Here is a 19818-nt window from a genome sequence, read left to right on the forward strand (position 1 = left end):
TTATCTCCATTTCACATCTGTACTTAAGTGTTTCGTTTCTGTTATTTAACAATAAAATTAATTTCTATACTTAAAAATTAACACCTTCCTTCCCTGAACAAAATATGTAAGTAATTGCAATGTGAAGTGGCACTCAGGAAGTTCTTTCTCACAGCCACAGTCCTCCCAGTAATTTTGTATACTTCTCCCCATCACCAAATTTCCAGTCTTCCAAAAGTACATTCCATTCCACCCCAATTTAATGTCTGATTTAGCTTTTCTATGAATTGTATAAATAATGCAATACATTACCTTATTCAACACATTGCTTACTTCACTGGCAAAATCTCTTGAACAGACTTCTAAATGAAAGATTTTCCCACAGTTTGATACACATGCTCCTAGAAGCTAAGGAAAGAAATATTAAAATGCAAATACTTTTTTTTTTTCAATATAATTTTTCAGGAATGAAAAGCACTACATTAAAAAGAACCTACTGTTAATGCTTGCATAGCAACATGAGGATCTTTATGGTTCACTCTCTTCATAATAGAACGGAGACAGTCCTTAGGCCTAAAACCACAAGACAGATTTTAAAAAAAGGAATAGAATGAAACATTTTCTGTCACACACATACCAACGCACAACTAGATTAACAGACAGCAAGCTCTCCTGAATATCATCAGTAGATTATTTAGTAGCTTGTAATTGCAACATAGAAAAAAACAAACAAACATCATTAACAGTTGCAGCCATTTCTATCTGCAGGATTGCTAGCTTTCCTCATTATCAAAACCTCCCAATTAAGTTACATTACAGTAATTCTCAGTAACTACAAAAGGTAAATACTCCAGAAATGCACATCTCTTAGAATTAAAGAGCTGTAATTCTCTGCAGTCCATAAACCTGCTCCTCTGTATTTCTCATACTTAGCTAAGAACATTCACTTTCATAAAAATTACCAACACCCTTTTGCTACCTTTTTTTAATTACCACCACTACATTCCTCAGAGCCTCTTTTAATCTACAGAATAAAATTTTAAAAGAAGATATGCAATGAACCAACAAGTGCTAAAAAAAATTGTTAGACATTCTACATCAAAGTTTCAAAACCATTAAATACAGAATTCAAGTCTTCCCTATGTTGTGGCAGATAGAAACAATGTGAAAAGGAAATTTAAGAAAGAATTTGAATGGAAGTTTCAGACATAGTTTAGCATAATAAAATCTGTGTGACTTTCTGTTAATTTGTTCTGTCTTTAAAGGTGGTGGAAGGCTGAGCAAGATTGGCGTAGGAATTACAATGGGCATACAAGCATTAGCTGTTGAACAGCCCTGACAAGGTAAGCCTGAAAGAGAATGAGTAGGAAAAGATGAAACAGAAGGTAAACTCAAACAAAGAGATTTTATGCATTCCTGAAGTACTTATAGTAACTTCATTTTTTGGAAGCAAAATTATTTTTCTACTGAGCTGATATTCAAGAACTCACATGGAACTTAGGTATAGGTTACACTACTGCTAGGCTATACTATATTTGGCAGTGTCTACATTTTACAGAGATGTCCACTTCATATTTAGTAGTACTAATTATAGAAAATGCTATCACACAGCAAGACGACATAGCACTCAGTGTATAAATTCATATAACCAATTATTACAAATGAAGGCTATAAGGCCTGTTATCTATTAATTATCCAAGAGGTCTCATTGAGAAATTTGATTGAAAAATAATGCATGCTAAAATTTTCAGAAATAATTGGTTTTTTAAACCATTAATTTATGTGATATGAGTGCAAACACAAAAAACTACATGTCCATTAATGTTAAGCCAGTATTTATAAACATACAATACAGGATCATGAGATTAGCAGTTCAGGAACAGCCTAAGATTTTTTTAATTAAGGAATCCGAAGACTTATTAAAAAGTAATACAGTAACAAGAAAGCCTCAAAACCAAATGATCTTCCACATGTGTCAAATACAACTTTTGAAAGGTAAAAAACCCAAGAAATCCCTCAGTAAGTTATAAAAATGCCTTAAAAAGATCTATTTGCACATATATTTAACAGAAATTATGAATATTTGAGTGTTAATGTTTTAACATACTCAAACATTAAAAAAACCTTCCTATTCATCTACACCCAAAAAAAAAAAAATGCAAGCTCACCAGTTTTTTGTCACACAGACTAAGAATCCCTCTTCTAGACATAACTGTAATCCTTGGTTTTACTTCAGATTAATTCATCATACAATTTAGTTTGTAAATTATGAGAAGCCCTATGCAGAAATCAGAGGGAAGGCAGGCACCCTGCAAGGAGAGACTTCTATTTGTTAGGCTGCAGTTCTGCTCCAATGATTCCACAATCAAAATTTCAGAGGCAGCACAATGAGTGTGGAATAATAAATCAGTAGGGTGAAAATATATTGGTCAAGATACAATAGAAGCTATACTATTATATACTAATATATTTTTAAAACATTCACAATAAATTTCAGTTTTAGTTTTACAGAGTAAAACAATGTATGTCAGCCTGTTTTATTTAGCAAAGACAAAATTAACAGCAACTGGAATCTAAAATACTACTCTGCACAACACATTTCATAGATTTTCAGAAATTTACTGTTCATTTACAGTCTAAGGTAACTGACTGTGGGGCTCAAGACTACACAGGTGACAGAATTTTCTTCCTTGCTCCTTTAGAAACTATGTAGTCAATGATTTTCTGGTCAGCCTCTTAGCCATACACTGCAATGACTAAGTGAAATGCTACTGATACTGGGAAAGATGAGGGGAGAAAAACATATAAGTTAGTTTGGAAGACTGTCAAGTAAGCAATTTTACTGTTCTCTCTTCTATGAACAAGCCAAAAAAACAACCCAAGAAGAATCAGCTAACCAGAATAATGACTCACTGAGGTAATGATTAACCCATAGTGAATCAGGACAAAGTTGGGCAAGCAGCAATACAGACAAACCATTTCTCAATGTCAATTTTTCAATACCCCATCCATCCCCAACAGAGCGTGCTGCAACAAACATTTCTATATTCTCGACCACTGGTGTCTTTTCCCAGTCGCCAACTTCATTTTTTTTCAGCCATCATTTTTATCAAGTAGTTTTTCTGGAGAAAAGTTGAAGTTGTTATAGTTTCAGATGTAAAGACTGCTACATCTCATAAATTAATAGAAAAGATACACCCAACTCAGAACCAAACACAAACTTTGGAAATGGCTAACAGTACACTGACTGAGGAAGGAAGGTGGGAAGGGGAGTGGGGCAGGGGCACTTCAGGCTAAAATATGCCAAACGTAGCCTTTAATTTTCCCTTTTTATGCTCCTTCAGTCAGAGCTGATAAACTATACATTCAATTTTGTAAGCATTTTCACTGCAGAAAAACAACACTATGCAAAAATCTACACCTTCCCCATAGTCAGATGATTCAAAATGTCAGTCAAATATGACCCAATCTCTTAAACAAGTTTTCAGTAATGCTGTATAGAAAGAAAGGAAAAAATAATGCTTCTAACGGTAAACCCTTTTATAAAATCATGTTTCCATATTGAAAAGGCATCTTGCTCACTAAATTATCTATATTCCAAAAAAATAGGATGTAAAAAAATGTTATATGCAACTGCTGGGCTGTAAGAATTCCTAAAAAAAATTCAGAGATTAAAAACATGTGTGAATTGTCTCACAGTTGGACAAATTTTAGATGATCTTTAGAACCTGAAATGTGAAATATGCAGAAAGTGTCAAGTTAATTCCACACATATGGTAATTCTTTATGTATGTTATTAAAAAAAAGGCATATAATTAAAATATTATTGCATTTACTGCTCTTCAAGTGTTTCCTATTACAATTCTTGTATCAACTCAGTAATTAGATTTTGAAAATCACAAAAAAAATTAGAGAAAATAGAGCGAGTGTTTGAGCTTGCTAAAATCTGTTTTAGTTGGTTGGATTAAGGGAAGAAAGATACGATATTTAGCTACTGGTGATTCTCTGTAACCAAGGTATTGCAATGTAAAAATTAACAGTAGCAAATCTGTTACAAAACTGTAACTGATTCCTCAGAAAATGTAGCAACTTTGTAGCATACCACATTTCCAACAATTTGTCAGAATGCAAACAAGTTGTGGCAGACCTAAATGACACAATGTGCCATGTAACGCTATGGAACAAAAAGTGCCACTTAATGAATAATAGTCATTCTAGTCTACTGTGGCTTCAGGTGCAAGACGTTTTACATCTGATACGCTGCAGGCAAAGAAAACCCATAAAGTAGACATTGTATAATTTCAAATTTTGCCAATAACAGTAACAGACACCTTGTATCAAACCAGAATTGGTACAAGATTTAAGCAGAACCCAGCATCCCTGCCACCTGAACTTAAACTGCAGGAGAATTTCAGAGTAGCCTGATTGAAACTTCTTAATAGGGAATTTTGTCTTGCTTTACCTTGTTATGACATGACACAATCCATCAAAACACAGGAAACCCAGAAACAGCAAATTTTAACAGAATCTGCATTTAAGCAACAAGTCAACTGGCAGTATCTTACAAGCAGTGAAAGTATTACAAAGGTTGAAGTCATAGCAATGATAAAATTGCTATAAAAAAAACCAACACCCACTAACAAACAAACAAATCCAAAACCACACCACAAACACACACACACAAAAAAATAAAACCAAGCAAACAAAACCCACAAATCATAACAGAAGTTACGGCTGTCTCAGAAAAATTTAGTTGCACATTACCAGAAGTTCTCTAGCTTTGTCAGTTACTTCCAAGCAGCTGTCCTTTGCAGCTACATACATTTGAGCACTGTTTGGGCTAAGCTGTTCTCAGACGAAATCGCCTATGCTTGCCTATGCCTATGAAATGCTTTCATTGAGTAAGAGAATACTGAAGCCTTCAATAATACAGTTACTGTTACAGGCTCAACATCAAAACACACATGGAGCAGAGATGCACTTTTACTAACACAAAAGATTATTAACTACTTGGCAGCTGTTATCTTAACTACAGTTATACATGGCAGCACAGAAGTCTCACTATGCCATGCTATTTATATGTACTTCCCTGAGACCATCTCTAATCCCAAGGAATAAGCTTATTCGCAAACCTGCTCTTCATAAGTCCCAGGTGGGAATTTGCTGTCTGACATCTCATACTGCTTCCCACAGGCCTACAAGGTGTGCCCTTTACCACAAAAAAGATATATCTCCCATAAAGGTATTTCAACATATAAGGGCGACTAGATGGACACCTCTCTTGGACAGTGCCTCTGGCACCTGGAACCACCAAGCCCTGAGACCCTGGCTCCTTGCTGAAGGGGTCTACCCCCCCACCTGTGGGTGCTCTCTTGTGCCCCAAGACTCAAGACTGGCTGGGCCAGGGCTGGCATGCAGATGAGATAATGCATCACGGCACCTGAAAACTCACCCTAATCTAAAGAGAAGTCACCAGACAGCACGGGAGAGTGGGGGGACTTCTGCATCTGTGGAAAAGGAGACCAGTACTCGCTAGTAGTTATGGGGCTCACTACTGTGCTGCGGCCTGCCAGATCTTTGTGGGATCCCAGGGGTGGAATCTAACTGTTCTTTAAAGAACAGAAAGCAGGGAGTTGAGACCCCATCTGCAGCCGAGGGCAGCTCCGAGCCAGGAGGCGCTGCAGCAACCCCACAGCAGTAGCCGAGCCGAGGACAGCGCAGCACCGAGCCCAGCGGGAGCGCCGCCCACGCGGTGCGTGCCTGCTGCCCTCCAGCCCAGGAGCCCTCACTTCTGCTACCTTCAACGAGTTAAGAACCCCATCCGCAAATCTTCCCTGTTTTTCTGTCTCTGTAGAATTCACTCCCCATACACGCGCAACGGCGACCCCAATGAGGGAGAACTGCTATGCGTTCTAAATCACCTCCCTTTATCATAACAATCTTCTTCACCTTATCAGTGGCTTGTACTATAGTTATATATTTGTACATCTCTGTTTTGTTTATAAAGTAGCAATATATATAAACCCCTTTTTTGAGCAGAAGTGCATATTACCCGTGGGGGAGGAGGGGGGGGCGTTCAGCAGGTATCAACTAAAGCCTAAGGGGGAGGGGTTAACCACTTGAACCCCTCCTTGTTCTGTTGTTGAACCCTTACACAAGGCAATCAATCCAAGTCATTCTCAGATAATCCTTTCACTAAACAGCAGCAATGGCATAAGTCTCTTTTTAAGGCTATTCCGTGCCTGAATTGTTACAGGGAATGCTTGGACAAGATGCACTTAAAACATTTCCAAAGCCTAATATAACACTGAATGAAAACGCTATAGATACACTGAAATAATGCCTTTATACTGCATTTTTATCTGATAACGCAAATTATACTTGAGGTTTTTATGTCCAAAAAACAAGTGCAAGCATTAAGTATGTGAGAGAGCTCAGTGAAGAATCAGTAATGGGAGCATTAGTGGCCCATATTAAGATGTGTTTCACTTAATATCACAATTTGAAAGTGTACATTTATCAAAGCCTTCATGTCAGAGAATAGCTTCACAAAACAAGAGAAAGAAACAGAACCTTATTGTTTTCTGTGACAAAGACATTGGTGGTCTGGTGGTGAGGACAAGGGAAGGACAACAGATGCCTTATAACTTTGTTTTAGCAAAGTTCTGATAAACAGTCGAAGCTCATATAGTCTCCTTATCACCCAGCTGGTGAAATATGGACTGGATACAAGGATGATATGACGGGTTGAAAACCTGCTGGCCTCCTAAGCTCAAAGGGTTGTCACCAGTGGTGCAAGCTCCAGCTTGCAGGCATACCTAGTGTGGTCCACAAGGATCTCTACTGGGACCAAGACTGCTAAATGTCTTTATTAATAAGCTGAATGATGGGAGGCAGTGCACTCTCAGCAATTTTGCTTAACAACAGCTAATTTGGGGCAAGCAATCAATACACTGGAGGACCAGAGGACTATTGATCAAGTTCAACAAGAGCAAGGGCAAGATGCTGCATTTTGGTGCGTTTGCACCAGCAGAGGCCAGAAGCTGACTTAAAAAGCAGCTCCACATGAAAGGATCTGCAGGTCCTATTGAGTGAAAGGTATCAGCAGTGCAGCCTGGCAGCAAAGACAACCAGCCACATCCTGAGTCAAACAAGCGGTTAGCACAGTCACCTGGGCCAGAGAAGTGATCTTTCCCCTCTGTTGAACACTTGCAAGATTGCATCTGGAGTACTGCATCCAGTTTGGGTCTCACCAGTGCAAAGATATTGATGCACTCCAGCAAGTCAAATGGAAGGTTGCCAGGATGGTCAGAGGAGAGTCACATACCAGGAGAGATGGAGAACTGCTTTCAGCTTTAAGAAGAGCACACTGAAAGGGGATCTTTCTGCTTTCTACAACTAATTAATCAGGGAATACATAGAACACACAGCCAGACTCTTTCTTAGAGATGCAAAGTCAAAGGACAAGATGCAATAAGCAAGTTGGAACAGAAGAAACTGTAATTAGATTGCAGGATTATTTATTTAGTTACTTACTGTGAGGTAAACAAACTGCGAGGGTAAATACTGAAATACTGAAACATATTGCCCATATTGTTGTGAAAACTCTGACCTTAGAGGCATTCAAGACTTGATGTGGTCCTGAGCAACCTAATCTAATTAGACCTGTTTAGAGCTGGAGGATTGGACTAGATCACCTCTGGAAGTCAGTTCCAACCTAGATTATGATTCTTTAAGAAAAATCCCACATGAAGTCTCCTGAGTTTACAGTGACACTGCTAAAACATATCAGTTTATTTCTTCTGCTACATTAGTGAAAAGATGCTGTACACAAGTCCTAATGTTAGCTAGCAACCTGGAAGGAAGAACTGCAAAATATGTGAGCAGAAAATCCATATATTTACCTTTTACTTATAATAAATTTAAGTAAATTTAGCTGTAGCAAAAGTCTATACCAGATAAAAATGTCATTCCTCACACCTGAGTATGAGACTGAAATAACAAAATTTTAAAAGTTTGGGAAGGAAATTTCTGAAGTCACTTACCCTGTGCGTGACTGTCCAACTTTATCACAGATGTCTAAGATGAGGCCCCAGTCCTCTGCTGTGTTCATCTCACTGGTTGCTTTCTCTGATGAATAAAATATAAGTAAAAAAAAAATAAAAATATTGCAAACAAAATTGTCAAGAAAGATGTTGCAATATTACCTCTCTGTATGTTGCTAAATGCATTGCAAATATCTATATTTAATAAATTCATATATTAAAACTCTTATACCTAATTCTTTTTAATTTCCAAATGTTCACTTGTGGCCATAGCTTTAGACTTGTAAGTAAGCATATATTCTGGGGTTGTTTTCCCACAATAAAGATATACCCAGAATATGACAAAAGCTACTGATAGATTGATTTTTTTTTTTTTCCTTTTGGAACTTTGTTTCCCTGCTTCATATAATATTCACCTTTTAATCTACAAAACACAAAACATACCTCAGCAATGAATGCTATTCCACATGGAATGTCTCAAGACTACCTAGTTTTATGAAAGGAAGCAAAGATTTCCTATGAAAATTTACAGGAAAGATTCATTATCCAAATTAGCAGTTGCAAAACTGCAGAAAAAAAGAATGACAAACCAAAATGCAATCTCCAAAAGTTACTAGGAATTACTCATCACAAAGTTGACAGCTTGTCTTTATGAACAAGTTTCTCTGTTCTACAAATTGAAGTTAGGTTAGTTATTTTTCTTCTTACCTGAGACAAAAAATGCAGAAGTGCAAAGCTTTCCGATTACATGCTCTCAAAGCATTTCTGAGTAAAAATTAAACACTGCCATATACAACTAGAATGGTAATGCATCAGTTGCATTGCTTCATGCAAGGAAAACAGCAAAGCAGTACAGAGAAATCCTAAATGGAAGTCAGTTCCAATTCTGTATGTTCTGTCAGATAAGTAAAAGAGCACTGCCCTTTACTTTAAAACCAAATGAGAAAACATTTTTGACTACCAAAAAAATAGGCATAATCAACAAAAATATGAAAAATTCTGGATATACACCATGCTAACATCTAGCACTAAGATACACCAGCTGGTCAACCAACAACTTTATTTTCTCTTAGTCTACTTTGTTTCAAATCATGCTTAGGACTAGTTTAGCTAAGAGTCGGAAAAATCTTGATTTTAAAATCTTGTTTATAAAGGACAAGTTTCAACTCTGAAGCAAAAACTGAGAGTAACACCATTATGGCAGAATCCACTCAGCATGCCAAGTAAGAATGCAAAAAGCCAGCCTCAAGTCCCAGGCATTGGAACTACTTTTTTGAATCATGGAGCCCAAGTAGAGTTGTACCTGAACTGAAGGTGTGCCTGCACAACACTCCCAAAACTGAAAACAGCTGACAAGCCCAATCCAGAGATACACAAAAGAGGCTGCATGGAGGCAGCTTAGTTCCAGGATTCCACTGTTTTAGTCAGTTCTGCTGGAGCTGGACCAGCTACAGTCAAAGTGTGTCTGCATGGATGCTCCCCAGAGCCCTAAGTTCCCACCAGGCTCAGAGCTCAAATGCAGCTTCACAAACCCACACAGCTCACTCACACCTAATGCTGTGCTTCAGTTAGCATATCCTTCAGCAGTCAGAGCTGAGAAATCCAGTGGAACTGAAACTGTGACCTCTTCCATTATTCTATATAACAAACAGTTGTCTGTACTTTTGGCAACAATTGATCCTTCTTTCCTCACAGCAACACAAGAGAGAAATGGCGTGACAATCAGCTACATCTTTTACGAAACAAAAATAAAATAATGAATGCTTAAAGTTTAAAAATAACAACGAACTGTGGTTTACGTTAATTTAAAGAGTTTGGCTAAAACTAAGATGGTGATTGATTAAATCTCTGATCCGTATCAACCACATCAATTACAACCTCCATTTTAATTTGAAGTAAGAATACTTTTCAAATTTATCCATCAGTATAATTACAAGTTTTCTATCATGGCAACATTCCTTCTTGGAATTCCTTCTATGTTGAACATAGACCTGTATAAAAATTAATTTGCTTGCAACACCTTTCCCCTTGTTACTCAGGATATTTCCTCTATCAACATATACTAGATAGTTTCTTACGAAACTTCAGTCTGCAACCCAGTTTCTTTGTGTACATTTTCTCCTGTAGTAACAAGCATATGTTAATTCCCTTGGATAATAAAATTAATTGTAAGACATAAGAAAAAAAAAAAATGCCTCTAGAGTTGTAGTTAAAATTCTGTCTCAAACAAGGGCAGTTGAAAGTTAACAGCATACTGTGAATGTTAGCAGTACACTATCCGATACTGACTGCCCAGAAAAAAAAGGCCACTATCTCTGTCAGAGTATTAGCGAGTGACTATCACCTTTCACCACTCTGGGAACAGGAGCAACAACGACACTCTGACAAAATTCCTAGGTTGCATCAGTTTTTTGTAGAAAATATCATTACAACTTAAGCTACTTAAGTTAAATTACTTACATTATTATCACTTAAATACATGAACGCACTCTCTTAAAACGTGACACACATATTCCCAGCGAAAAAACCCAAACAACTCGATGTGTATTCAGTATTTGCTAACCCTGACTAACAGCTGGCACCCTACTAGTCTTCAGGTACAGCTGACATGTCACTGTCAGACTCTATCTTAGTACCAAAATGGACTCTGATAGGGAGGGAAAAACAGGCATTTGTATTTAAAGCCTTAAGGTAGGCCAGCACAGGAGAAGATAAAGATGTTCTTCATCTTCCATCTCTGATAAAAAATAATTCTGCTGCAGCAATATTAATGCTTACTTCAGATCCTAGCTCTCCACCTCATTATTGTTACGAAATCTTATTCAACTTAGTGAATGCCAAGCCAGGATCAGATAACGTTTCACACTTTAATAAAACAACTTTTAAAGACAGCACTGGTTCCTTCATGAAAGCAGTGTTCTTTAAAACTTATTAATCCTATGTTAAACACAAAGGAAAACATAACTATGGGACAGAGAGGTATACACGATGGAATTCTGTCTCTAGTTTTCTGAAACACCTCTCTCCCATAAAGCTGTATCAACTCAAATTTGAGACAGGTTTCCTAGCACAAGCAAGGCCTACAAATTAATGTAGTAACTTTAAATAGTCAAGACAATAAAATCATACACCACTTCAGATTGTAATTAGTACTTTTTAAATTTTACTACTGTTTTTTTCCTTTTGTTTGTATATCTAAAGAAGCACATACCTAGGAAAACATAAAAAAGAGTAAGGTAAGTATTACTTGTACTGCCCTACAACATACCTTTCAGTGACCAACAACCTGCAGCTTTGTAACTACTGAGTCAGAAATGGTGCTTTAGCCACACAAATGTAACCATTTTGTGTTCTGAAGCAAAATGCATCACCTCTGATGGAAATCTCAGCTGTGCCTTTATCTTCAGAATTTCTCAGTAAATTCTAGAACACAATCTCCTTCAAGTAAAATATCTAGATGTGAAATCATACTTCCAAACATATTCTCTACTTTTTTTTTTTTCCAACTAAACCTCTGAATAAAATTTATACAAACCTGAACATCATTGCCTTCTAAAGAAAACACCATTCCTTAGTATAAATGCTGTCTAGTCTCACTGAAATACTGTACCAAAAACCCAGGAGAAAGCACTACACCTATTGATCAGAAGCCAGGCCAGAAAAACCTATATATGTAAGTTACATTACTTATATTTGCTTGTGGTGAAAGGACACTGGCTCTTGCATGGGCTCTTTTGGGATACATAAATAGGCCAGCCTCTCCTTGTGTTGTAAAGTTTATTAATTTATGTTGAGACCCCATTTCTCTCCAATTTACACAAACACAAAGGCTTGGAGAGTCACTAAAATTCTGCATTCTCCTCTGGTTTTGTGATTATTTAGACATTTTAACCAAAGCAAAAATATTTGCATTGTGATTCAATTAAAGTTTCATATTATATACAAATCACAACTGGAGTTGGTCATTTTAGAACAGACCAAGCAAACTTTTATCAGAAAAAAAAAAAAAGAGTAATAATTTCCTAATAATTCATAAATTCATAATTGTCCTAAAAAAATTTATCATCAGATTTCTAAAGTACTATTAGACAGCAGAAAGGTAGCACATGCTAAGAAAAGGCACTGCCAAACTTAGTGGCTGATTGTTTAGGTGTTGATAAGATAAATACACATATATTGCTGCAGATTTTACATGCAAATATGTGCTAGTCACTTGCTTTTTCTGCTTTAGTTCTGCACCTTAACATTTTACTGCCTTATTAAAATTTTGCAAGAATAAATGCTCTCATCAATATTTAGATACTGCAGTGAATAGCATGATGCATTTATTGAGGCAAAAAATTTAAAGACTACCCATTGCTAACAACCTTTTCAGAGTGAAGTCTTCGCAGGTTTGAGCTTCCTAAGCTCTAGGTTTAACTAAAGTTTATTCTTAAAAATTCCTATCACGACTGAGCTATTTTTCTGCCACAAAGTCTCAAAGACATTAAAGCTACCTAGAATTTCAAGAAATAACAAAAAACAAATAGATCAGAATACCCCCAAACCCAATACTTAAAATACACAATTTGAAGCAGTTAAAACAAATATGAATAAAAACTGTCAGACTACTCCACTAAAGTTTCACAGACATAATTCCATTTCCACAGTTGCACATCTCTAAAATTAAATGGTGCCAGTTTCAGAAGCTGAAGTTACAAAGAAAAGAATGGGTACAGAAAGTCTGCAAAAGAATTACTAAAGAAAGTCTTCACTCACTGACTAAAATTACAACCAGTTTCTAGCCTGATAAAAAACAAACAAACAAAAAAAAAACCACAACAACTCAAAAATCCATTCTATAAATAAAACAGTATTAACAAAAAATTCAACGCTCCCCTCAGACTTTACTTCCACTAAAAGTCTTGTCTTCTTCCAAAGGCTAAATAACTTTTCTCTATAAATACATAAATGCAGATACTTCATCTCTTCAATATAGTTTAAATAGAAAGACAGAAACTTGCTGAAAATTTCTCTGTTTTTGCAGTCATTTGCCAAGAAATTCTGGTTATATACCATTCCGCATGACTGCAGTTAAAAGTAATTAAATTTTGTTCTTGTTGTCTGTCAAATAAAATGAACAAATGCATTTATTGCTGCATTCTACAAAAACCGCAGCTTTAATATTAACCACTCTGCATTTCACTAGCATATCAGAACCGCACAGAAAAATACATCCAACCAGATTCCATTTAGGCAAGATTGAAAATAACCTCTAACAGGTAGTGCCACCATAGAAAGAAACTAGAATTCCCTGTTGAACCATTAAATTCAGTAACACCATTTGAACCACCTTCTTCATCTAAACTGTATCATTATTTACAGTATTCCTGAGAAGTCCTTATGGGAGCACTTGCAGAAGGTGTCCTATGAAAACACTGCGAGCTGATCCAAGGCAAAGCCATCAGCGGTCATTGAGCTGACATGAGGCCACCTCAACTCATTCCTTCAGAAGACCACATAGGATCTCATCAGGCATGCCTATCTAGCCAAGATAGACCTTCCTCAACCCAGTAAGGTGAGAAGAATGAAGGCAAAAAGATTCAAGATCTGGTAAGACAATGCTGAAAACAAGAGTAGACAAGCTGGGCAAAAATAATGTAGATGTTTGGACAAACTCTTAACAAATTCATGGATCTTAAACAACCTCTCACCCAGAAATAATATTACAACAGAGCAGGAAGGTGAGTACATTAGAGATATATGAGAACAATGATGATTACTTTGTAAACAAGGTATTTCACAGGCATGTTATACTAATAAATGGTGCCAGGATTTATTTGTGGAGCCCCACAAAGCAAGCTACAGTAGAAACAGCATTTTAGAAGGAAGATCAGCATGAGACTTAACTTTTCACATCAAATATAGAGTGTTATTTTTTATCAGCTAGAGGAACAGATTTTACATATTGGAGAACTACTCTGATTCTTCTGAATTTTTACAGTATAATGCACACTGTCACAGATCAAATGAGGGGAAGCACTTAAAATGACAGCTCTTCCCTGGGAGGAAAGAAAAATAATTACCACGAAAGTACAGTCTACAAAAATTCCATTGTCTATGGAACATACTACATTGGCTTCCAGTTGCCCAGGTGAACTCAAAGTCTGGCAATTCACTTTCAGAAAGAGATAGTGTTGCCATTTTTCACCGAGAACACACACCAAACAGATCTTTAGTGAAAAGTTCTTGTTTTTCACAAACATTTCTAAATAACGGAAGAGGGGAGTGGCTATAACTCCTTTCCCACACATTGTCTACTCAGCCTCCCTGTTTGTTCACAGTTAATATCCTTCTCCCTACAACAACACTGAGAAAAGCTGTAGGCCAACTAGGGCTAAAAAGTGCTAGCCTCATGACAAGACAAATGAATCCTTGGAATTCGTCAACTTTTTCACTGAAAGGGTTGTCATTGTCAGACATGCTGCCCAGGGAGGTGGTTTAGTCACCATCCCTGGATGTGTTTAATAGTCATCTAGATGTGGTGCTTGGGAATATGACTTAGCGCTGGACTTGGTAGAGCAGGGTTAATGGGTGGACTTGATTATCTTGAAGGTCTTTTCCAATCTAAATGATCCTGTGTCATTGATTCTGTGTGCCCTTGCAGCCAGAGACTAAAACTCACAGTCCGCAGTCTCCATAATTACCTGGGCTCAAGAACCTCCCCTGCAACAATTTTCCCTCCTTTTGGCAAACCTGGCCTAAACAGAGAGAAGCTCAGCTCAGAGAAACATGTAAATGGATGGTTTTGAGGATGTTGATTAACCAAGGGGATAAATCTAAAGAATAATGAGTTTAAATAGCAAGAATATTTTATTACAAGAAATTGCACCATGGGAACTACAGTCAAAGCATTTATTGCATTGCATTACATCAAACTATACATTGTGGTACCTTAACATCCTTACTTAATCACACATAATTCATGTGTATTACTAAGTATCTAAAGAGTTGTGAGTATAAAATGATCAATAATTTCTATAGTTATTAAAACTTGGGGAAAAAAATGCAAGTCACATCAGGCTTACAGTTCTACCATATCGTTAAACTATCTGCCTAATTTCCTACGACTGTAAACAGTAGGTCTGAATCTCTCCTTTTTTCCCACTCCTGTGGTGCCTCTAACCTTTACAACAGCTACATTTAGAACACCATTAATATCCAAAGAAAATGCAAGAAGTGCCTTCACCCTTTACTGTGTATAAGCAAGAATAATGATGTAAAAAACCCTGTGTTTTTAAGCACCTGCTCTTAATATCATGGGTGATTTTATGACATCTCATACCAGAACCTGCATATAAATCTTCAGAAAAAATAAGCTTACAGCAGGGAGTAAAAAATTATTCCAGTTCTTGTCTTACAACATAAATTAAGTTTACAATCCCTGACATCAAGTTAGAATAAGGTATGTATTACATTAAGTCCAGAGTTACAGATTTTTGTCTTGAGATAATATCTAAATGACACTTCAGAACTACTTTAGCAGTAAGTTCTTCATTAAACCTAACCTAACCACTGCTACATTACTAATTAGGTTGCTATGATAGATTAGCAGACAGTCTTCTGGTTCTTAAGGCATATTTCACCATTTTTTTGCCTGCATCAGACTTGCAGACAAGCACTTCTCAGTAACAATTCTCTGGGAGTAATCTTCTGATTAAGGTTGCAAAATATGGCAGAAACAGGCTTCTCATCAAGCTAATAAGAACACCATTAATTCTAACTCCTTAAATGGAGGATTAGAGTCTATTATAACCTCAGGAGAGCAGTGTCTTGAAGGTTTTTTTCTTTTGTTAATTCCAACATTATGTTCCTTACTTGGACACACTGCCAAAAGGTTCCTAGACTTGACTGTGAAAATCCACACCAATTTGTGTCACCCCTGTTTACTATCCCTTCCTGCTGAAATACTCCTAAATATGGTAAAAAGAGGTTTCAGGGGAAAAAAAAGTATTTGCGATTCATACAGAGATTTGGACTCTCTGAGGATGACAATGGCTTACCTCTTCAAAAAGTTTAAAGCATTCTTTAATATTATTAGTTTATCACTAGTCTTAAACAATATTCTTTTGCCAGTCACACCTAAAGAGATGCACACCTCAAAAACCTCTGTACAACATCAGCTCTTAATTGTAAGCTATTATGGATGACCAGGTTCCACAGCAGGAACATGCTAACAGGACTAGCCAAATGCTGATGACTGGTCAAACTGAGAAATGCTTCATTCTGAACCTGAGATACTTACACTCCTCAAAACAATGAAAAACAATTTTGTTCCAGATGTACTCACTGCAATCCATCACTCTAAGTGGCTCCAAAATAATTTCCAACTGTTCAGCACACAAAAATGCACAGCTATCACAGTGATACCACCAACAACACCATGTCTAAATTCATACGATATCAAGAATACCTTTTGACTGCCTTCCTGCTTCAGGAACCTGATTTTCAAAAGAAAATGCTCTTGCTGGACAAGAATAAAAGCAGAGCAGTCAACTTTATTTTTGAATAAAGAATTGAAAAATAACAATACTGTTTAACAACTTTTAGAAGTTTCCCGAGAACTTGAGAGCTTTACAGCTGACGTTATCTTATGAAGCTTGCCAAGAAGTTCATCCAGATAATAGCACATTCCCAAAGGGCCTCAGGGAAGACAAGCCCAGGGACATTTTCCAGGAGACTTCATCATTCCCATCTTGCTGGCACAAATCCAGCAAAGTGATAGATAAATGCATCAGGATCCTCAAAGCAGGCTGCTACCAACTGAACAGCCTGCCACTCCTTCAGTCTCCCTCAGGACACCATGAAAGGGGCCAATGGAAAGAGGCTGTGCTTATTGGTGAAAATTAGCCTACTGCCCACTGCCTGGTTTTCCAATAGCAATTTGGGATTGAGTTGTTATTTCCCTGTGTTCATACAGTATACAGAATAACACTTCTGAAAAATACCTACTGGTAATCCTACTAGGCAAGCACAGCAGGTAAGGTGTTGGCATCCTCTGCACCTCAAAAACAGCAAATAACCCATCAATGTAATAGCTGGATGCTACTATCCTGCAAATTTACAGTGCTGACAAGCACACCTATCAGACTTAGCTCCACAGAAACCCACTTAAGCAGTCTGATCTTCATGGCTAGACAGACACGTAAAAAAGCGAGTATTTGCCAGAAACTCAGCTATCACTTTTTAATCTTACTAGTTCAAGTAATTCTCACAAGTAATATTACCAATGTTTCAATCCTCTAATGGTTCATGGCAAATTGGCAAGCAGTACAATCCCTTCCTCATTTTCAACTGCCAAATTACACTAGAAGACAGCAAAACAATTAAGAAAAACTATTTACTACTATTTAAACTTGGTCACCAAGAAAATTATAAACTGAAATGCAGTATTCAGCAGAGAAGTGTTCTTAACTGTTCAAAATGGGAAGAAAAGCAAGCCATACTTTATTAAGATGCAACAGATTAAATATTCATACTAATATACAGGATTTGTGACACAGTCCTTTTATTATGCACTAACCCTCCAACTCCAAAAGATACTTTTTGAATAGCTGTCAGTTGTTTTTTTGAAGTGCTGGAAGAATTAAAATTGGAGCCCTGACCTGTAAAATTGACTAAGTGTTAAGAAAGGAACATGTATTTGTAGTTGAAAGCAACAGCAAGCATAAAGCCACTAAGGAATTTTTTTTCCAAGAAACATGTACAGTGCTAGAATGCTGTAAGAAAATAATCAAGGGTAGGTATGGGGGCACCTATCCATATATGAGAGTCTCCTTCTCTTATGCTATTCCGCAGACAAAGCTTGTGTCGCTCAAAGTAAAACAGACAGCAGCATCAGGTAGGAGACAACCACATTACACAATCACAAATGAGACAGGCAAAACGAATTTTTATCTGCCTATATGTTATTTTACCTTAAGTTTGGACACATCAGCATTAAGCCTAATTTTTGTCACGTAAAAGCCAGACATTTCCTCTCCATCTAGTTTGGTCTTGGAACCAGCAAGCTGGGGATGAAACCTGATCACAGCACGTCAAGTTTCACTTGAAAAGGAAAAAGAAATCTCCCACAGTAACTCACTTCAAAGCACTGAATCCAAACCGCTTTGACAATCTCCTCATGCCGGCCTGTGAAACAGTTGTAGACGGTGTTTTATACTTTCCACCCTTTCAGCAACACCGCAGCACAGGCATTTCCGAGTACTTATTTTGCTGTGCTGCAACACACGCAGTCTGTTTCCCACAGGCATCCCCGTGCCCGCCTTCCCGTCTCGCAGCCCCACGCAGCCAGCAAGGCCCGCAACAGCCCCCGCGCTGTCACCGACCAGGCCACAGCCACCGCTGCCAGGAGGCGCCCGAGCCCGGCCGCCCCTGCCGCACGGGGCCCGCCCGGCCCCCCCAGCTCCCCGCCACACGCCAGGCCTGGCGGGCACCGGCGGGCACCGGAGCCGCAAAGAGCTGGGGGAGCGCGGCCCGCGGGGGCCGGAGCGGGGAGCGGGGCCGGAGGGCGGGCCGGCCGCGGGGTTACCTCAGGGGAAGGCCGAGGGGAGCGCCGCGGAAGCCACTCACCTACATCCTGGTCGAAGGGGTTGGTGGCGAAGAGCGGCATCGCGGGACGCGGCACGGCCACCCCTCCCGTCCCGGCAGGGCAGCAGCGGAGCCAGAAGCGCCCGGCGGCGGCAGCAGCGACGGCAGCGACTCCTCCTCCCGCCCGCGGTGCCGCCGCCTCTCGGGCCGAGGAGCCAGCGCGCCGCGCGCAGCATGCTGGGAGAGCGGGGCTGGCCCCGCCGCCGCCTGACGGCCCGGCCCCCGCGCGGCCCCGCCGGCCCGGGTCCCGGCCCCGCCGGCAGCAGCGGCGGCAGCGCCCGGGGGGCGGGAAGGCCCCTCAGGCCCGTTCCGCAGGCACCCGTGGCCCTCGCTGGGCGCGGCCGGCTCGACGGGTGGGCGGCCCGTCTGGCCTGGCCCGGCCCGGCCCGGCCTGGCCTTCGTGCCGTGCCGCGCCGGCCGTGCCGCCACCCCTGCTGCCCCCGGGGTCGCGTCCTGCCGCCCCAGGCCGGGCGGCTTAGGGCCAATAGAACAACTCAAGGCGGGTTTTGTTTTATTTAGTTCTACTGAGCTCTTCCCTGCCTCCCCAGTTAGGAGGTGAGTCGGTTTCGCGTCCAGGTGCGTTCACTCCCTAGAGGCCATTTTCAGAGCTTCCTTACACATTGGGCTGAGTGAGTCTTTCCATTGTTAGTGCTGAAGCAGCTGGCCTGACAGTGAAGGTGGTGGTGGCCATGATGGTGTTTTTCACAGCACGGCGTGGGAGCCTGGCCACTTCTCCAAACTCAGATCCCGTTTTGATCCCTAGCTGTCAGTCAGTTTCTTCAGGGCCTTCAATATCCCATGGCCTTGGTTTGCACAGTCATGTCTTGCTGCTTCACTTCATACAGGTATCTTGTTGGCTTCAGTGGGATGTGTCCCATGATAATAATTTGACTTATAAGATATGACAAATTCTGCCTATTCCTGCTGTTACGTAAAACACAAGGAATTGTTCTTAAGGACTTTTAGTGCTGTTCAATGATTCTGAACTAGTTGGGTCAAAAATTAAGCAAAAAAGGGCATAAATACACATATGAAGGAAAAGTCATAGACATGTCAAAGAGCAATCTGGGCACGTCTTGAGAGTGCAAACAATGAAAAAAAACCCAACCTACTACACCTTGCAGTGCAGAAACACTAGATGCAATCAATAGCATTAATCATGCTC

At 39.2% G+C, this 19818-nt stretch overlaps 1 protein-coding gene across 2 annotated transcripts in view; it reads right to left on the minus strand.

Annotated features, from left to right (window-relative positions):
• Positions 1 to 18787, minus strand: part of STAM (signal transducing adaptor molecule) — a 40504-nt gene extending 21717 nt beyond the window's left edge. Inside the window, exons 1-4 of one of the 2 annotated variants that reach the window (XM_051609413.1) lie at positions 18636 to 18787; positions 8025 to 8109; positions 477 to 552; positions 292 to 387 (exon numbers count right to left, since the gene is read on the minus strand). In XM_051609413.1, coding sequence (XP_051465373.1) covers positions 292 to 387; positions 477 to 552; positions 8025 to 8109; positions 18636 to 18675 — 297 coding nt within the window. In that variant the 5' untranslated portion in view covers positions 18676 to 18787. Of the gene's footprint in view, positions 1 to 291; positions 388 to 476; positions 553 to 8024; positions 8110 to 18147; positions 18192 to 18635 lie in introns of those variants that run through there. The other variant, XM_051609414.1, reaches the window with a different exon arrangement.
• Positions 18788 to 19818: the final 1031 nt, after the last annotated feature.

Source organism: Apus apus, chromosome 2 (genome assembly GCF_020740795.1).
Source record: "Apus apus isolate bApuApu2 chromosome 2, bApuApu2.pri.cur, whole genome shotgun sequence".
Taxonomy (NCBI): domain Eukaryota; kingdom Metazoa; phylum Chordata; class Aves; order Apodiformes; family Apodidae; genus Apus; species Apus apus.